This window comes from Micropterus salmoides, unplaced genomic scaffold (assembly GCF_014851395.1).
Source record: "Micropterus salmoides isolate LMB-PRFRI ecotype aquatic unplaced genomic scaffold, ASM1485139v1 Ms_hic_scaffold_15, whole genome shotgun sequence".
In the NCBI taxonomy this organism is placed as follows: Eukaryota; Metazoa; Chordata; class Actinopteri; order Centrarchiformes; family Centrarchidae; genus Micropterus; species Micropterus salmoides.
In genome coordinates this window covers 33521721-33542108 of record NW_024040596.1, presented here as the reverse complement: position 1 = coordinate 33542108, position 20388 = coordinate 33521721, and the positions used below count along the sequence as shown (strand labels likewise).

General features: G+C 44.2%; 1 protein-coding gene across 3 annotated transcripts in view; it reads left to right on the top strand.

The window, feature by feature from the left end:
• Positions 1-7955: 7955 nt before the first annotated feature.
• The window catches only part of slc37a1 (solute carrier family 37 member 1), a 43135-nt gene continuing 30702 nt past the window's right edge, over positions 7956-20388 (top strand). For 2 of the 3 annotated variants that reach the window (XR_005444525.1, XM_038719743.1), the window contains exons 1-6: positions 7956-8112; positions 14238-14405; positions 18337-18418; positions 18833-18965; positions 19261-19339; positions 20022-20157. Coding sequence is in view for 2 of the 3 variants with exons in the window: in XM_038719743.1 (XP_038575671.1) it covers positions 14350-14405; positions 18337-18418; positions 18833-18965; positions 19261-19339; positions 20022-20157 (486 nt within the window). In the remaining variant the exon portion in view is untranslated. The remainder of the gene's footprint in view (positions 8113-14237; positions 14406-18336; positions 18419-18832; positions 18966-19260; positions 19340-20021; positions 20158-20388) is intronic. The other variant, XM_038719744.1, reaches the window with a different exon arrangement.

Here is a 20388-nt window from a genome sequence, read left to right as displayed (position 1 = left end):
AGTGGGAGACAGATCTATCCATTAGTCCAGACCAAAACTTTTGGATGCAGATATGTTTAAATACCTTTAGAATGACTACAAATCCCAATCTACAACTTATACAGTATAAAACTCTCCATAGAACACATTATACTGGACAAAGGATGTTCAGAATGGGTCTTATGCAGTCAAACATCTGCCGGAACTGCTCAGGTAACATATCTGATAGTTACATGCATGCTATGTGGCAATGTACACCTGTTCAAAAGTTCTGGCAGAAGATATGTGAAGACCTATCGATATGGCTAAGTTACCCCGTCCCAGTTTCCCCATCACTCTGCATGCTGGGGGACCTAAGTGACATTAGTATAGAGGTTGACACATCATACATGCTTCATGCCTTATGCATCGCCAAGAAAACTATCCTCATGAACTGGAAGGCCAAAAAGAATATATCACCCAAAGTATCACCCAATATCGGAATCACCTTATAGATCACATTAGCATGGAGAAAATGTCTGCTGTAAAAGAAAACAAATTGACACAATTCCAATCTCTCTGGTCCCCCTTGATCAACTTTATCACTTAATGGGGGTGGGTGTGTACTGCCTTGCTGGTCAGGGTCCCGTACGGCCGGTAGGTGTGTCTGGGGGTGGGTTGATTCTTAGATGCATTGCGGTGCGGGTGTGGGGGACTTTTTCAATTTTTTTTTTTTAAAATGTTGGTTGATGGCATGGTGTTGGCGGGGGGGCGGTGGTGCGGCGCTCGGGATGCCTAGGGTGCCCTGTATTCGGCGTGCCGTTGCTGCGGGGTGGGTAGCCACTCTGCTTGGGTGTCGCGCGGTTGTTGGTATCGGTGCGAGGGTGGTGATTTTGACTCGCGCGCTGTGCGGATGTTGTGGCGCTCTGTGCTTGGCTGCCTCTCTGTGTGTCCTGTGTGTGGGTCCGGGTTGGGGGGAGGGGGCAGGCGGCGGGCATGGCGGTGGAGGTTGGTGGGGGGGGGTGCTTGTGGTGGGTTTCGGTCCGGTGGTGAACGTGCAGTGTGGGTCACGGTGTAGCCGTGGGTGGGGTCTGTGGTCTCTCTGGCTGCGGGTGGGATGGGGGCGGTTTGCGCCGGCTGGCATCTCTCCTGTGCAGCGCATTACTTGGCTGTTGTGTGCCGCTAGTTAGATTGGTAGCGGGGTAGTGTTGATTGGCTCATCTGTAGGTCATTATTGGCTTGCGTGCTTGTCGGGGGTTGGGGGCATCGGGTGCTGGCCTGGACTGGGCTGGTGTCTGTCCTGTGGGCCTGTCCTGTGTGCATGCTGTGCATCCTGATAATTGCATTTCGGTTCTCTGAGGGGTCTGGCGACTGGTTGTTGGAGGGGTGGGGGACCGGGAAGAAGGGGTTGACGGGGTGGGTTGGGGGTGCGGGCTGGTCCTTTTTGAGCTGGTTGGGGGTGTCTCCTCTGGATTTTAGTGCCCGAACTGGATGCTTGGTGGTTGTGCCGGGATCCTGTGTATGGAGGGATTGTGCTTTGGGGTGTGTCGATGGTTGCTTCGCAGTCGCGTGGCGGCCCTCTGGATTGTGGTCGTGTTGAGTCCTAGGGGCTAGGTGCATCTGCTGACTCCCTAGGGCTGAGGGGCTGTTGCTGCTGTCGCGGGGTGATTGCTGTCTCTTTTCTTTGGGGACGGTGGGGATTTGTGTGTGGGATGCTTCGCTGCTAGGAAGGGAAGGGAAGGGGGTGGGGGTCTTCTGGCCTGACCTGGCCTGAGTGGCATTGCCTCCTGGGGGTGGGCCGTTCTGTCCTTGGGCGGGGTCCTTGCTGCTCCGGACCTGCTCCCTTGTAGGGGGGGGGGGGTTGTGCCAGCTCCGATGGCCTGGTGGTGCTCGGAGTGCTCCTGATTGTTGGGGAACGGTGAGGTGGGGGGGTGGCAGTGGGGCTGCCGGAGGGGCCCCGGCGAGGACGGGGGATTGTTGGACTTTGGGTTGGGGCTGCACTGACCTGCCTCGGGAGTGTGTGGGGGTCTGGGGCACGGGGCTTTGGGGCCTCTGGGTCTGGGGTGGGTCTGCGCGCTGGGGGGGCTGTGGACCCCCCTGGGCCCGTCCTGGGGATGGGCGGGGTTGTCGCTGACTTTGGGGTGCTCTTGCTATAAGCCCTGGGGCTGGAGGGACCTGGCGTCCTCCTGCTTAGGGGGGTGGGGGACGGGACTGAATGAATGATGGGGCCAGTCAGGAATCTGGTCTTCTAGCCTCCCTATGACCTCCTTCACCTTTCCCCCTTTGGTCATGTCTCACAACATACACCCTTAGGACTCTGGGGGGCGGGCAGCCTGCAGGGCGTTTGGGGGGTGGGGCTGCTTTATTGCGGTCTCGCACTTCTTCCTCCCTCACTGCCTGCCCCTCAATTTTAATTACACATTAGACACAGATGGCTTGGGGGGTGGGAGGGGCACCATGGGAGGCTCCACTACCTGACAGTTGTGGGGTGCCTGTGTCACAACTACCCTCCAATTTTAGTTGCACCTTAGTTACCACACACCTTATCTTTACTTCACGATACAACACTTCACAATCCATGACATGCATCCAACACAAAACAATACATTTACAGAGGCAGGCAGAGGGGTTGAAGGAGTGGAGGAGATTCTCATTGGCCTCGTGTCCTACCCCTGGAGCCCTGGGCGTCGGGGGTGCTGTGGGGTTGGTGACGGCCTTGCCTGATCTGGGGTGGACTGGGGGGGGTCGGGGCTCCCCTGGCGTGGGGGCCCGCCCTTGACCTAGGGTTCCGGGGACTCGGGCTTGTGGCTTGTGGCTCATTTCTGGGCGGGTGGCGTGTCCCTGGGCCTGGGGGCCCGTTGTCTCCTCTCCTCGCCTGGGCCCTCTTCAGCAGAGGTGAGGCTCCCGCTGCTTCCCCCTGCCAGCTCTCTCACGGTGGGGGCATTCGGGAGTCTCTGGGGTGCATGGCCGGTGTTGTAGGGGTAGGTTTTGGTGCTCCTCCTTGGGGGTGCTTGATTGGGGGGGGTTGTCCCCCTGTCCGGGGATGAGATCAGCCTCGGGGGCTGCTGTCACTGCCTGCACTGTAGGGAGGGATGCCTCTGGCTGGGCTGGGGGACCGTTGGCCTGGTTCTCCCATGTTATCGCTCCCTGGCGGCAGGGAGCTTCCTGGCACGGCTTTCTGCTATTCTTCCTTTGGGCGGGGTACAGCTTCCCCCGGGACATGCGGTCTGGGGTCCTTTGCGCTTTGGGGGGTCGCAGGGTGTCCTGGCTTCTGGGGGTGGGGGGTCTCAGCGCGGGTTGATCCGATTGCGATTGGATTGTGGGGCGATTGTCGATGCATCTTGATGCATTATGCTTTTTCCCTGGGCAGGGTCTCTGGATGGCTGCTGGGCGTTTAGTTTGTGCATTGGAGTCCGGGGGAGGCATCTCCTCGTTGGCTTGGAGGGACCTGTTTGCGTCCCTGTTTTGCTTCGTTGGCCTCGGATCCGTGCTTCCCCATTTCGGCCAGTTGTTGGACCCCTCTGGATACTGAGGTATATAGTTATTTTTTCGGGATGTGCAGTGTGGGTGCGGGGCAGGGCTGCGCTCCGGTTTGTTCTGGGTTTGTGCCTGGAGTTCTCTGCCCTTGACGGGTGGGTGGGTTGTTGGTGGCATGCAGCTGAGCTAGTTGATTTTGCCTTGTTGCTGGTTTGGCTGGTGTTGCATGGCGGCCAGGGGGCGCACTGGGCATGGGGGATGTCGGCTGGCACCAGCGGCCTTAGTTTTTTTCCGGCGGTTGGGGGGACGGCGGACTTTTATTGGCGGGTGCACGGTGACCTGCGCGGCGAGGTTGCTGCCGGGCTGGGACTTGCTGCTGGTGTTTCTCTCCGCTGGCTTTCGCTGTCGTGTTGTTCCGTTTGCTCTCTCGTTTGCCCGACCTCGCACACGGGATTCGCGGGGGGCTGCTGGGCATTGGGTGTCGCCGTGCTCGAGCAGGGTGTGCGTTGGGCTCGTCACTTGTGCATTGGTGTTGATGATTGCGTGGCATTTGGGCATTTTGGTTGTTTGCTGCGCGGCGGTGGGGTGCTGGGTGGGGGGGGAGCACTGGTCTATGTTGTGTGCGCGCCGCGGTCAGTCCGGGCGCTGCTCTTCCGCGGGTTACGCTTTTTGTGTTCCGTCGGCATTACGTTGTCAACTGGCATTTGGGTCGGGGTCTTCTGCGTTTGCATCGCAGTGCATCTAGGAGTCTTTGTTTTTTTGTGTTTTTATTTTGATTTGATTTATTCTTTTTCTTTCTCCCACCCCTATTGGCTACTGGGGTTCTTGCCTGCTTGTTACAGTCGTGGCGTCCCACTCTCACTAACAACTACATTCTTTAACAGGCTTATGTGCACACACATGTACACACACATACAGACACATTCACCCACACGCACACAGACACACACAGACACAAACAAATTTAGGTTGTCCCTGGTAGAATTATTCCTGATGCCTTTCTTTCAGTTACTTATTTAAATTAATTATTATTCCAGCTCTCGTGGCTGTGCTGTGTTGCTTATTTAGTGTGTGTGACTGTTTCTTGTTTTCATTGTTCTCTTAGTTGTCTTAATATGTCAGCTGTTTATTGCTGCTGTTCGGCTGGTTGTCTTTTACTATTATTATTATTTTTATTGTTTGTTTTTGTTTGTATTTGTTGTTGTTTTTCTCCTCCCCAAGCCCCCCTCTCTGTTCTATTGCAGGTTTTCGTTGCTTCCCCACCTTCCATCCCCCTTCTCTTACAGGTCTTGTCCTTTCTCTGTGCTGTCTGTTTGTGCCCCCCCATCCCCGTGTCTGCCCCCCTGTCCGGCCCGGTGACAAATCAATACATAATTAAATAAATAATAAAACAAACAAAGGAGTATTTTAATACTCTCTTGTTAAAGTAATATCTGTCTGGCACAATATGTTATCCAGGTCATTATACTCTATATCAGGCTGCTGGGCAGGACAGGTTAAAAAATAAAAATAAAATAAAAAAGAGTGGGCAAATATTGCCACGTCAAGATGTGCCACGCTAATAGACTCCTACCCAAAAAGACTGACTGCTGTAATAAAATAAAAAGGTGCTTCAACAAAGTATTAGTCTAAGGGTGTGCACACTTTTGCAACCAGGTTATTTGAAGGTTTTAATTTTAAATTTTTCCCCCTCAAAGATTTCAATTTGTTTTTCAATTGAATTGTTCACATTATAGGTCACATTAAGGGTGGAAAAAGTTCTGACATGATTTATCTTTGTCTCATTATTTTACATCATAAGAAACTTTATTTATTTTAACAGGGGTGTGTAGACTTTTTCTATCCACTGTAAATCACGCAAATTAGGATATGCCAACTCTGGCTGGGGTAAGGAGTAGTATCTTTATTTGGATAACTGTTTAAATAACCGTGTGTGTTAAATATCTCACTGCTCCAAAACAGCTGATTCAAACTATCAACTCGTTATGAATCCTGAAGCTGCTTCAATCAGCTGTGTTTAAGCAGGGAGAGATTAAATCATGCAGGAATGGGGATTACTTTCTTCAGGAAAGGGTTGAGAAACACTGTCGTAGTACATAAACTTCAATTTAACCAAGATCAATTCATACAGCCAACAAAGTCTTTGCACACTGTTTAACGTAAATTGTGAAAAGCTAAACCGAAACAGTCTAAATGGTCTCTAAATGGTCAAACTTCTTTTGGACAAATAACTAACCTGAGTGTTGTCAACATGTTAAGACAAATGCAAACCTATACCCTTGCAAAATGCTTTACAAAAACGAACACACAGAAGCTTCATACCGCATAACATTACCTAGGTAGAACGAAATATAACCTAACTTACACACGTGTAACATTCTGTAATTTGTGTAATTTAGATGTACAATATTGACAGTGGTAGCTGTTGACAGCGAACATATACCAAGAGCAATGCATTCAGACTTTACTTAATGTTTTGGATAATGCTAACCTGTCACCAACCGCTGTCGCGATGTGTGGAGTAGTGAAACAACCGAGAACGCATCATGTTACATCCTGTGGGGATGTAAAAAACTGAGAGTGGAGGTCTGCAGTTGGACATCTCTTGGTCTATAGTTGGCTAAAACATCTGGATCAAGTTTGGGCTTTTTCAGAAGAGGTTTATTTCCAGCTACTTTAAAGTACTGTGGTACATAGCCTGTTGATGACGATAGATTGATAATATCTAGTAGAGAAGTGCTGACTAAGGGTAAAACTTCTTTAAGCAGCCTAGTCGGGATGGGGTCTAAGAGGCAGGTTGATGGTTTAGATGAAGAAATTATTGAAGTTAGTTGGTAAAGATCGAGGGAAGCAAAACAGTCTAAACATATATCTGGTTCTACAGCTGTTTCTAAGGTTCCTGAGTTTAGAGATAAGTTGGTGCCAGTTGAGGGCAGGTCTTGGTGAATTTTGTCTCTTAATAGCTAGAATTTTATCATTAAAGAAGCTCATGAAGTCGTAACTACTGAGAGCTATGGGAATACTTGGCTCAATAGAGCTGTGACTCTCTGTCAGCCTGGCTACAGTGCTGAAAAGAAACCTGGGGTTGTTCCTATTTTCCTCTATTAATGACGAGTAGTACGCTGCTCTGGCATTACGGAGGGCCTTCCTTTAAGTTTTAAGACTATCTTGCCAAATTAAACGAGATATTTGCTTTAATTTGCGAGTTTCAGTATTATACCATGGAGCTAACCGTCTTTGTTTTTTAATGTTCTTTTTTAGAGGGGCCACAGAGTCGAGTGTCACTCGCAGCGAGCCTGCAGCACTATCAACAAGATGATCGATTTGGGAGGGACTGAAATTAGCATAGGAGTCCTCCGTTACTTTGTGACTTGATAATGAATTTAGAGCTGATGGAATCGCATCCTTAAATTTAGCTACAGCACTATCAGACAGAAATCTTGTATAGAAATGTTTGCCCACTGGCGTGTAGTTCAGACTTAGGTGAAAGACATTAGTTTGGATCTGGAATACCACATGCTTTACAGAGTGAAAGTATATGAAAAACATGCTCTCTTCCCCCAACAGCTTGATTAGTTTAATAATGGAAAAGCATTTTAAGAAAATAACATGTCATTATGTGCATTTGTAAGATGAGAAAAATTCACTGATATTAAAACATAATTTTAAAAAATGTATACAGAGAATACCTTCATGTGACCCGTAGTAGTTTTTCAGTTTTTAGGCAGGGTGCTGCTAATTACATTACATACAAGGTACAAAGTACCTGGAGCTCTTAAGACAGTGGAGATGGTTGTGAATTTCAGATATTTTTAAATATTTTACTTTACTTACTTATATCAGTTTTATCCATCCATTGCAGCGGGACTGAAGCCAATCCCAACTAACACTGGACAAGAGGTGGGGTACACCCTGGACGGTTGCCAGTTCATCACAGGGCTGACACATAGACACAAACCACCATACACATTTACAATCACTCTAAGGGCAATTTTGAGTCTCCAATGAACCTACCTGCACATCTTTACCACCCAGCGAGACCCCACACAAACTCCACACAACAGGCAAAGGCCACACAACAGGCCTGGGACAACAAAGGTTTGAACCCAAGAACTTCTTGCTTTGAGGTCACAGTATCCACTGGGGCACCACACCAGCCGTCAGTTTTACATTGTATATGTATGATTCTTAACCTGCAGTACTTGCTTTATCTTTCTTACATATTCTACCTTATATGTTTATTGTTAAGCACCGAAGTACCAACAATTTCCATGTATGTGTAAATCTGTTTGACAAAAAAACCTGTTTCTGATTCTGATGTGAGTCTGAGTGGTGCTATAGGCTAAAGGAAGGAAGCCGAAATCATTATGAATATTCTGAATGACTGAAGGGTTGCACAAAATTCTGCTGACTCTCTGCTCGCTGTGCAGTAATAGTGGAGATATCCGACAGTGGACCACGTTGAGCGGCCCAGGTCAAAGATCAGTCAGCTGTCTGAACTGCAGCGGGAGCCGGGGGTGACGTCAGAGCAGCGGAGAGGAGCGCGCGCCGCTCCGGCCCAGCTGTGTGTGAGTGGCTTTGAGGTGACAGTCGCTAGCTTTCACAAATCAAGGAAGTGGATGTGTCGTTCAGCTAAAAGCAGAAACGGACACAAAGCCGTCGACTTTTCCGTACGAGGTAAGCTCATCCGCAGGAATGGAGTGTTTTTGGCGAATCGGGTAACGTCTGATCCAGCCGCGCTGTGGTCTAGCTAGCTGTTGTTAAATGAAAAGGAAGCTCGCCCCTAGCCTGCGATTTAACCACCGGAGTGTTTCCAGCTTAAGGGGAAATGTAGTTAACGCTTAAGGTTTCTGTGTGGATAACCTACTCTCTTTGACTTTGCCGGTACATTACCGAACACTGGGGGGTTCTTTTCAGTAATGGTTAACGTTACTGCTCGACTGATCAAACAGTACGTTTGATATAGCTAACGTTATTTGAGGGAATAAAAGAGAAAATGTTGTTTAAAAGTCCAAACAGTTCACACAACAGCATTAGGTAACGTTAAGTTACTACACGTCTCAAGTTTCAGATGATCTTCTCAGCCTCAGCAAACACTGTGGTCATTTTGGATAAAAAGAAGGATTTAAAGCGCATTATTACTGTCTGGTCTGTTGCTCTGTTTTTATTAGCTTTGGTTTGGTGTGGACATTTTTGCTGGTAACTCACGTTAGAAACTGACCATGATGCAGCAGGAGCCACTGGTTTGGTGAGGTTACAGCTGCACCTTCACAGAATCGGTCTCAGGTTACGATCAGACAAACTTCAGTGGCAAAACCAGGAAGCTATTTCTGTCACATGAGGTTTGCAACTGTATATAGGAGCAGTGATTATAAAAGTCTACTGATCTAGGTCTCAGGACTGAAATGCATAGATTTCCTGGCTGTCACTTGGTTTCTACTGCAGCAGACAGAGGTGTTTTGATGAAGGCCAGCTAATGCAGTCTTGGCCCATCATGTTTCCCTCTGTAAAGTATGTGGTATTCCAGAGATGTGCTGCTGCTCAAAGGCAAATGGATGTGCAGAGCAACAGATGCTCAGCTTGTGTGAGGCCACATGTCTTTCACTGTGGGCAGGTAAGGGGGACACGCAATAGCATGGAAGTTAGAGATGACGCTTTGTGACTTAAGTGAAAGACATTAGTTTGGATCCAACCACTTTGTAAAATCTGGGTAGTGAAAGTATATGAAAAACATGCTCTTTTCCCCCAACAGCTAGGCCTACTGCTGTACTATGGAGCAAGGCATGTTACCCTCAACAGGTGCTCCAGTTTAGCTGCTCAGTAAGTTTAGGCTCTTCGGTGGTTTGGGGCTGCTTCCTGGTGGAATGTGTGTAATGACAGTAAACAACTTGCTGCATTTTTGTGGCCAAAAAAAAACAACAAACACAAATGAAACCCATTTAGTAGTGTAGTTTTGGGGGGGAAGCAGATAGTGCTGACGCAGTTACTTTGATTAGTTTAATAATGGAAAAGCATTTAAGAAAATAACCAGTGTTGGGAAAGTTACTCAGAAATTGTAATATAATACTAGTTACTTAAAAAAGTAATACTATTACTTTACTTATTACTGGGTGATAAAAGTAACTAGTAACGTTACTAGTTACGTTACTATATTACTTTCCAGAATTCACAGAATGACAGCGGGGGTGGGGGTGGGTGATTTTAACGTTGGAAAGGTTTATGCAGCGGTGTTCATGAGAGAGAGGGAGAGAGAGGGAGAGAGAGGGAGAGAAAGAGGGAGCGAGTCGAGCCAGGAGGTGTTGCACGAATATATGCTCCTCAATACAGCTCCTTAATCAAAAGTTAATTTAAATTCGCCTAGTAAAAGTTTGGAAAATCAGTAAGTGGTGATCAGCATTGATAATTATCCAAATTATAGGCTAGTTCTGGGAAACACTTCTTTCCCTACCACCCCCTTCACCCCCAAACAAAGCAGTCTTTCCCAACTTTTTAACTAACATCATGTTCAATAGCAGCAAGGAATATGGTTTTCACAAAGCATATAGCCTAGGCCTAATGCTTGTTAACACCAGAGGCTGAAATAAAAAAATAAAGCAAGTAAATCCCGACTTTTAAACGGCTGTTTTTCTGCACATGTAGCCTATTATAAGAGCAGTAGTTACAAAGCGTTACCTTAACGCCACTCTCTACCGACGAGTCCAAGCATCAGTGGCTGCAGGAGTTTCTTTCTGTCAGTTTCATGTTGATGTGCTGCTTCTGCAGATGCTTCAATAACTCAGATGTAGAATTGTTCGCAGTTGAAAGCTTTTTGCTGGTCGCACAGAGTTTACACTAGACGACAATGTTCTTTCAATCAGACTGTGACACAATAATGGCAGTAGCTCCTTACAGCTGTGGAAAGAACGCCTCTCTGCCTCGTTCTCCGTTCTTCCTTTAGTGTTTGGCTAACAGCGGACATGAACAACAAAGTCCGGTCCCGCTAACCTTCCGCACGGTCGTGGATTTATGTCAAGGATGGCGCGTTCAGTAACGGGTAACGCAGCGTTACTTGCATTAGTAACTAGTAATAATATTACTGTTTTAGAAAAGTAATTAGTTACACTACTTAGTTACTGGGAAAATTAATATTATTACAGTAACGCGTTACAAGTAAAAACCACACACCTTGCTGCTATTGAACTAGTACTACTGCCCAACACTGAAAATAACATGTCATCCTGTGCATTTGTAAGATCAGAAAAATCCACGAATGCCTTCAAAACAGAATTAAAAAAAATGTATACAGAGAATACCTTCAAGTGACCTTTAGTAGTAGTTTTTCAGTTTTTAAGCAGGGTGATGCTAATTACATACAAGGTACAAGGTAAATTTATTTGTCACAATACAGCAGGTTAAAAGTCAAATTGAATTTGAATTTTAACTCCCTTCTGCTATGTAGCAGACAATATACATTAATATATAATAATCATATGTCATCATCTTGAGTTAAGGATGCATATAGACACAAGGCAGAGAATGGTCAGAAACCTTGACAAGGTGTTTGTCACAGCATCCTGTTTTCAGTAGAGTACTCTAGCTAGCATATTTAGATTTATCAAAACAAAGGATAAGGGCTCATCTATGTTTCATGAACCAGCATGTGCTCAAACATATAACTAGGGGCGCATCTCAAGTCTCTTAATCGCATCCACATTTCTCTCACTTGCGTCTTTTCCTTGTGTCTTAGTCCTGCCCACCGGGGATTCATGGAGAGACGCAAGGAAACCAAGCCAGGAGAGAAAGAATGAGGAAATATGTTTTTAGAGACATGTGATGTCCTTTCCTCCGAAGCGTCACATGAAGCGACGTCCGTTTCTGATGACGGCGGCAGCTGATCACAGCTGGATCAGCTGTCAGTCGTGTTCTGATACTAATCGGGGTTTTTCCTGGCTCAGAATGGGCCTTTGGGGGGTGACTGCACGACAGTAAGCATGATGGGTAAGCGTTCAGAGAAGGCAATGACTTACCTAATGACTGAAATCTATGCATTTTCTTGTTATTTCGGACCATGTGATAAAGAAAATATAATACATATAACATATATAACATTAAATAGAAAGTATAATGTTAGTATAATAATATATTTACATGTAAACTTTATTCGGATGATCTGCCTACAGATAGTTTATTAGTAGAGATTTAGCTGGTTCACAAATAAAACAAATAAAAAATTTTCTGATATTGGCCTATACCACTGTGGTTAAGGTTTGATTAGTGCTAATGTGCAGTGATAGGTTGTATGTAAAATTCATTATAATTTCAGATAATACTAGAGGCTACTGTAGTTTACCATTAGTAGCCTATAATATTAATTCCAGTTGGACAAAACAGCAGTTTCTGTCTGACTTGTCAGAAATACAAACTGCATGCAGAACGACGAGTTAAACATTTCTAAAGTTTGCTGTAGTGCCTCCTCCAGGCTGTGATTGGTTGGTTAACGAAAAGTGATTGACGAGCCACTATACACACGGCTGCTTGAAAGGTTCCCGATCTCCCTGCGGAGATTAGCAGGCAGGCGAGAACGGAACAGGTGAGCGTCTCAGAATCCGAATCCGCGTTATTGCCAGGTATGTGTACACATATGAGGAATTTGACTCAGTATTGTACATTGCTCACGCTGTGCTTACTCAGACAAAAAATAGTTGATTTATACATAGTATATAGGTGATTTTCACACTATGAACAAAACAATATAGAAATATTGACAGATAGTGCAGTGATCAGAGTGCAAAGGATGCAAGAGTAAACTATTATTCTCATTATGTACATGTTGAAGGTGGATATGATATACAGGTACACATACATGTACACATGTACACGGTGTGATGGAGCATAGTGCAAAGGATGCTGGAAAAAATAAATAAGACCTATGACCTTATGACCTGAGGTAGGTGTATTGGTATACAGTATTTACAATATGACATAGTATGAACAGCACTGAAATAGAGAATGGTGAATAAATAAATAATAAGTGGAAACCAGTAAACAGGTGGCTGATTAGTTAGAGTTACTGGGATATTGCACAGGAATTGTTCCTGACACTGTGAGTCAGAAATCAGCTGTTCATCAGAGTGATGGCTTGTGGGAAGAAACTGTTCCTGTGTCTGTTGGTTTTGGCGTACAGTGCTCTGTAGCGCCTACCAGAGGGGAGGAGATGGAACAGGTTGTGTCCGGGGTGAGATGGATCTACAGTGATGTTTCCTGCCCGTTTCCTGACTCTGGAAATGTGTAAGTCCTGAATGGAGGACAGGTTGGCACCGATGATCTTTTCTGCAGTCCTGACTGTCCGTTGTAGTCTGCTCCTGTCCTTTTTGGTGGCAGATCCAAACCAGACAGTGATGGACGTGCAGAGGACAGACTGGATGATGGCTGTGTAGAAGTGGATCAGCAGCTCCTTAGGCAGGTTGAGCTTCCTGAGCTGACGCAGGTTGTTCTGACCGCACCAGAGAGCCAGCTGATCAACCTCCCGTCTTTAGGCTGTCTCATCACACTTCAAGCACAAACGGCTTTTATCTTATAACAGGAAGTCATTAGTGCGAGCTTCATAACGGAGCGTTCACGTGCGGTCAAACCAACGCAGCACCTGGTTTATTAATCCAGCGCCAGCTGCATGTGTAAAATACAGCCGCTGTGAATGAGAGGAAAGGTGTCTGGAGGTCAAAGACGTCGTATTTAAGTTTATGTTCTGCTTGCTCAACAGTTGTTTGATAAATGACTAGTAAAACACATTCAGAGGATTTGAAAGGTTGTTTTTTTCCAATTCTGATCATTTTGCCACTGAGGATTTTCCTTTGGCATAGCAATTGGACACTTTAAAAAAAAAAAAAAATGATGTAAAACGTGTTTCTTGCTGACAGACTCTCTGACTCTCTCTGACTTAAATTGTCTCCATAATAAAAGTTGATGAGAGAAAAGAAACAGAAAAGAAAAGAACAATAAAATCTTTCTAATAGCCTAAATGAAGAAAGTTGTGTGTGGGGCTTTTGTTGTTCAGACCTCCAATGAACTCTAGACGGTGAATCATAAAACAAATCAAATATAGCCAAAGACTGGGCAAAGACAAGGATGCACTGGGGTATCCTTGCTCATAGCTCCTCAGAGATCACTCCTCGCTCCTCGGAGAGCAAATAAGAGCTTTGGGACGGCTTTCAAGATGGCGGAGCGGAACAACTTCCGGTTCAATCGAGGAGCGAGGAGACGACAAATAAGAGACGTGAGAAGCACGCTAGGATGAAAATGCACGTATACCAGACTAAATTGCTGACTAATTTTCTGTCCACTGACTAATAGATTTATTATCTAATCATTTCAGCACTACAGTTTTGACCAGAATGACTACACGTTTTCCTGGTTATCAGCACTGGATCTGCACATAGCTCTGCCTCTCATAGTTGAGCTTTCCTCTCTGTTATTTTAGATTTGTCCTGTGTGTTGATTCAGAATGGGTGACTGTAGTGTAGCTACTGCAAGACCTCCTCAGTAAAGTAAAAGACTTCTGAAAACAACTGTGTCAAACTTTGACATGTAAGCCTGCCTTTAAACCGCTGACGGACACGGACTGAATGTGGAATAAGCTCAGCTGTAGAAACAAAAGGAGAAATAAACCATAAATTACACCAGCTTTGAAAAATGGCACTTTTTATCACTCTTTTTATGCCCTCACTGATGGACTTCTCCATTTACAAGTCTCCTTCATCCATTCTCCTCTCATCATTTCCTCCACTTCCCCTTTCTCACCCCTCTCCCTCTCGTCATCTTTTCAGGCTCCTGATATTTCTAGGCAGAACCACCATGTCGGCATGTACCTCATCAGCCTCTTCAGCGTGAGGTCTCATCAGCTGCCTGTCACCCTGATTGTCAAACCTAAATCCAAACATGGCCACTGTTCCTCCTGGGATCCGCTTGCTGGTGTCCTTTGACAGGGACCAGTGGTGAGTGTGTGTGCGTGTGTGTGTAAGTGGGTGGCATCTGTTTACATATTGGTATTTCCTCTGAATTTCAGCTTACTGTTTAATCATTCACGCTCTTAGATATTTTGTATCAGTTTTCATTTCTGACTGCCAATTTGCCAGCAGTGTGAAACTGATATGAACTGCTTGCATAAGGTTTTAGTTGTTGACAATCAGTAAATGTGTAAGTCAGGCAGTAACTTGTAGAATTTTCCCCCCTCCAAAACAATCACGATGAAACATTTCATACCATTCGATATTGATAATTATCATGATAAATGTCAAATTGCTATTTCTTTCAAGTTTAATGGCTGATTTTTGCTCCTGACTGAAAATTGAAGCAACCAGAGGGTTAATTATGTGGTTCAACTTTTCTTAATGGTCAGAATGGGCCAAACACTTGATGCCAAACAGTGGATTACTTCACAAATCTGAGGGGGAACATTCAAAACTATTATGATAACATTAAGATGATTAATAAATCTTTTTTTCAGTCCCTTTTCCTCAACAAAATAAATATTTTAATAGAAAAATTAAGTGCTAATTTGTTCGGGATTCAAATGAATTAAACCAAATATTTATTGACGATATATTGAACATTTATTATATTGATAACAAGGAAAATTATATTGCGTTAATTATCATTATTGTTTTATTGCCCAGCCCTATATCCAGGCATGAGCTCAGTGTAGAGCACAGCGATTGTGCGGCATCATTGACGTCGAGTGAGGAAAATGTGTTGAAGGGAGGTAGAGCGCTGAGACAAAGAGAGTGGGAGTGGTTGAGAAGGTTGTGACGATGTGAGACATATGGTGCTGTTCCTGTAGGCATACCTTGAACTGAATGACATAGTGGTCAGATATGTGTAGAGGTGTGACTGTTAGGCATTCGGTGGCTCAGTTTCAGACAAGAACTAGGTCAAGCACCTTGCCAGCTTTGTGGAACAGGGGCTAAGAACAGCAAGATATTCGAAGGAAGCATAGTGATTCGGAGGTAGCAGTTGTGTGAATTTCCATTCGTTGGAAATTAAGAGCCCCTACCTGTCGAATGTCCAACGTTGGCAATTGGCTTCACCAATGTTAACACGGGTCTTTGCCTTGCCTGGTAATATAACTTCTTTCTCAATTTGTTCACACAAAAAACACAGAGCTAGAATTGAACAAAAAGTGTACAACAACAAGATTAGAATCAGTGTGCACATATTCACTCAGCACCTCCTTTTGCTCGCTCCCTCTCTCTCTCTGTCCCACAAATACATTCACAACGGACCGTCTGTGAATTGAATGGTTAGTATCACGAACAAGTAATTAGTAAGCATGTAAGGATGCATGTATTTTCGGTAACTAGCAAGTTGTAGCAGTTACAACTCTGTCATCTCAGTTCAAAAGTAAACATCACAGCGGAGAGAGAGAGTTGGGGCTTTTTAGGGGGGTCTCATTGCAAAACAGCATGCCACAATAATGTTTTAATTCGATTAAGCTGTTTTTATTTATTTGTTTAATTGTTGGAAGTCAAAATCGGAACAACACACCATTGTCTGTGTGACTTAATAACATATTAAAATGTGAAACTGCTAAATGTATTTTCAATTGGATAAACAACGTTCAGCTCTACATATTATGCCATTCTTTCATTCATTCATTCAGGATTTTTGAACTGTTGAGGGCCCTTTTGCTTGAGGTTTTTCGTTCTAAAACAGTCATGAAGTGCAGTAGGTTGTATTGTGATTAGGAGATTTCTCTTTAGTTAGTCATGTGCAGCTTTACCACACACTATGCTGTGTGGTGGAGCTGAGGCTGTGTCTTGCCAGCTGTCTAGCTGTTGACGTACACTGGAATAGAGTCACAGCATGCCATCCAGCAGTTGCTCTTCTCAAAATGCTTCTTGGTCCTTCTCCAGTATCTGCTAAAGGGCCTGGAAAGCCATCTTGATGTACTTTAGAACAGATGAGAGGCAGATTTCTGGCTCCGCTTCAGCTGTTTGCTCTTCAGCCTGCCGATGATTACCGTCAATCTACTCATTACCACTGAACACACACACATTCAGACATCAGGATGGCAAACAGTTCATTTCACAAATGAGTGTAAACATGACGGGAGAGCTAAAGCAAAAAAAAGAATTGCAAATTAAAGTACACATACAAGGTGCAGGATATCCTGGATTAAACTGTAGATGGGTGTAACATTGACATTGATGAATGATGAAATGAGGCTTTGTCAGGAGCACAAATGAGTCCGTCTGTTCTCTTTTACGATATCTGTGGTGGTGCAACTGTGACTGCAGGCTACAGCAGCAGTGCAGCAGACCTCCTGACCTGTACACACCATATGTATCAGAACTGATCTGTATCTACATTAAAACGACTGAAAACGCATATCAAGTGGCCGTTCAGGTACACTGGGCATGTGCGTGGCGGTGATTTCCTGAAAGAACAAAGTAATGCAGACAAAGAACCGCACCAGATTTTATTTTGCATGGACCAATAACGAGCTGGGACTGTTTCTGAATGTAACTCTGGAGTTTAAAAACGGCTGTGGCGATGGAAAACAGAGTTGTAAAACAAAGTAAATACGGTGACATGCACAGTAAAAGTGTAGGCTGTAAGTGTTATTTGCATGGTACAAAATATTTTAATAAAAATAACAAGTCAAAAACTCTGTCAGTAGCACAGTGTTTCTTCTTTGCAGGACTTATGAGACCCAATCAGACAGCCAAAATGAGTGTGCGTCATTGTTTCTAAAGTCCTCCGTTTTTAACCGTCTGCAATAAAACGCTCTCCGGAGTTATAAAATGAAAAACGTTTTCAAACTTTTGAAACTCCATTTTAGGTCTTCGTTTTCACTGTTTTAGTCTAGACGGGAGGTGCAGACATGTTCCTTTAACAAGGAATATGTCTGCAGGATAATACTCTCATCACATATTTAATGTGTAATTAGACCTCAGCCACACCTGAAATAGCTTATACTTTGTGTGCCTAAATATTTCCCAACAATTTGATCTGACGTGTTAAACGTCAGCCAGAAATGGGAGGTTGACTCAGTTGTAGAGTGCGTCATTCTGGCTGATTAATACATATACATATTTCTAGATGTGCGTGTTACATAATAGGACCTGGAGAGGCGTAATGTCAGCCACACACCTTGGTATCTGCAAAGTCCTTAAAGCCATGTCGGCAGCCATCTTGGGAATTCCTCTGGGCAAGACCAGGCCGGGGGGAGATTTATAACTGCACTTTAAATGGTCACTGGGACATAAAAACTGCATGTATTGAATCAGCAGTAAAATCTAATAAAAAAGCTGAAAATATTTGATGACTTTGCCCTAAAATACGGTTTAAAAATAAAATTCCCCACAGGTTCTACTACGACTATCATTCGTAGTAGTAGTCACACACGCGTAGTACACCCTTATGTCAGTTAAACCACTTGATTGGCTTAGTTGGCTCAGTTGATTAATCTAATGACAAATGTTTGTGTATTCTAAACGAAAATTAATATAACAGTTTATCCAAAATAAACATCAAAACCTTGTCTTATTAATAATCAGTATTTTATTCAATCATCCTATTGGCAGCACATTATAATAATGATAATAGTAGCATCTTAAAATGAATCCAATTTCCAGATCACAGCTGTGTTATGATTATTATAACAATAACAGACATTAATTAGGCTACTTTCCTTAAAACCTTTAATGTTTCTGATATGGATTTATGTCAGTATTGAGTAATATGTAGTACAATTATCACAGGAAAATATATTTCTGCATCAGTGTGGGGCAAAAAAAAACTGAAACGATTCAGACTGTGCAGATAGTCACAGATTGTGTTACTTTCAGCCGTTTTCTCACTCAGATGTGGCCGTTAAATAACCCTCAGGTCTCAGTGCTGCCCTCTTGTGTTTCTTCTCTGCAGGTACAGAGCTTTCACCTTCATCCTCACCTTCCTGCTTTACACCAGCTTCCACCTTTCCAGGAAACCCATTAGCATTGTCAAGGTAAATAACTCATTGTTCATCTACATACAGATTTAGAGACTAGGTTGGTATCTTCTTGAACACAGCTTTGGTTCTCTTTCTCTCCAAAAGACATTGTTGGCAATGTAATGTCCTGATGCTTTTATGTGTTGTTGCCTCATGTTTGCTTGTTTACTGTATCATTGAACTGGTGTAAATAAAAAGCCAGTCAACCTTCTGTTTGGTTTAGTGGTTTCAAATGTGTGTATGTCATCAAATGTCCCTGTTCATTTTATTTCACGTAGCAAGTCAAACTTCGATGGATAAAGAACATATGGTCAGATGAAAGATGTACATCTTGGGAACATACTGTGTATTTTATATCACAATCTGTGCCTGTAACACATGGTGTTTTCTGGCCAACTGAATGGTGCCCTTGTTGTTTTGTATCGACAGAGCGAGCTCCATAAGAACTGCTCGTCTGTAATTGAACTAGCCACCATTGCCTCTAGCAGCGGCGACAGTGGCAGCCAGCTGCCCTCCCTGCCATCTTTCCACACAGACATGGACTGTAGCTGGAAGCCTTTTGGTTTGTATCTTCTTGACTCTTGACTTTTAAGCATGTTGGGGGGGGATTTCGATGAGTGACAAACCCATCTCGATATTACTCAACATGATACCTTTGTAATACAGTACCCATAGCACCTTCAAGCATGTCAGATTCTAATATTAATTACACACTTAAAAACATTATAAAATGAGTTTGTAAAGCACGTAGCTGCTTTTACAGCTTGTTTTCTGTAGCTTTGATCACGGAAGGACGTGGCAGCATAGAGACCTATAAACACAGCTGACTATAAGCTTTACAACACTTTATTTTTCAGATAAAAGGAACTACAAACAGCTACTGGGAGCCATGGACTACTCCTTCCTCTGTGCCTATGCAGTGGGAATGTACCTCAGGTGAGATAACAAGAACTGGATGTGGATCATCACTGTAAATGAGTCCCTTGTCCTGTGGTGAAACTTTCACTGAATTCCCTCAGCAGGTTTAGATATTTAAAAACTTAAAAATGCGCAAGTGCATGTAGGTAGGGTGTGTCCAGATTTACTTTTGCTAGCATAATCAGGTTGCGAAGTCAGGTGCACAGCACAAAGGGTTGTATTTAGTCTCTTAATTAATCATCTTAAGTTAATTAAGTGTGTTTTGTCGTAACATGAATGAAACCAGTCAAAATATCAACTGATAGCTTTAAATGTTGGATGAATGGCACATTATAAAAACCACCAATTGATCAAAATGCAGTCTCTGAGAGAGAGAGAGAGAGCTCTGGTGGATGAGCGAGAGAGAGGAAGCGTGATTATGGACAGAAGTGTGGACGTGTATAAAACTTCTTGGTTTATCAGTGTCTGAGCTACACTGCTTACGCTGCTATGCCTTGTGCGTAAACGTGTCTCATATTAAATAGAGACACTGCCTCTATCTTGGCAGCGACAGCCTGCTGCAGTGAATGTGTATAGGGCCCCTAATCTCCTCTGTGGAGGTTATGAAACAAAGCTTATATGTAGGTAGATATTTAACAACTTAACTGATGAGACTAAGTTGTTGTGGTTATTATCATGTCACCACTATCTGCCCATGCAGCGGCATCATTGGGGAGCGTTTGCCCATTCGACTGTACCTAACAGTGGGCATGCTGACCAGTGGCCTGTTCACCTGCCTGTTTGGACTGGGTTATGTCTACAACATCCACAGCCTTGGCTTCTATATATTTGTCCAGGTGAGACCCTCATAATGCATTAGTAAATCATGAAATATCACATTTGGCAACAAGTTAAAGCAGAGACCACAAGGATTAATGTGCCAACTTGCAGTAGTCACAGCATGGTCATGGCACAGGTTCATTTGCTATGAGGGAAATCCTCTTTACCTCTCTGCTTAGGGCACAGATTAGCTAGCTGTTGTGTCATTGCTGGTAGGATAAAATATCTTGCTTAAAGACTAGGGATGG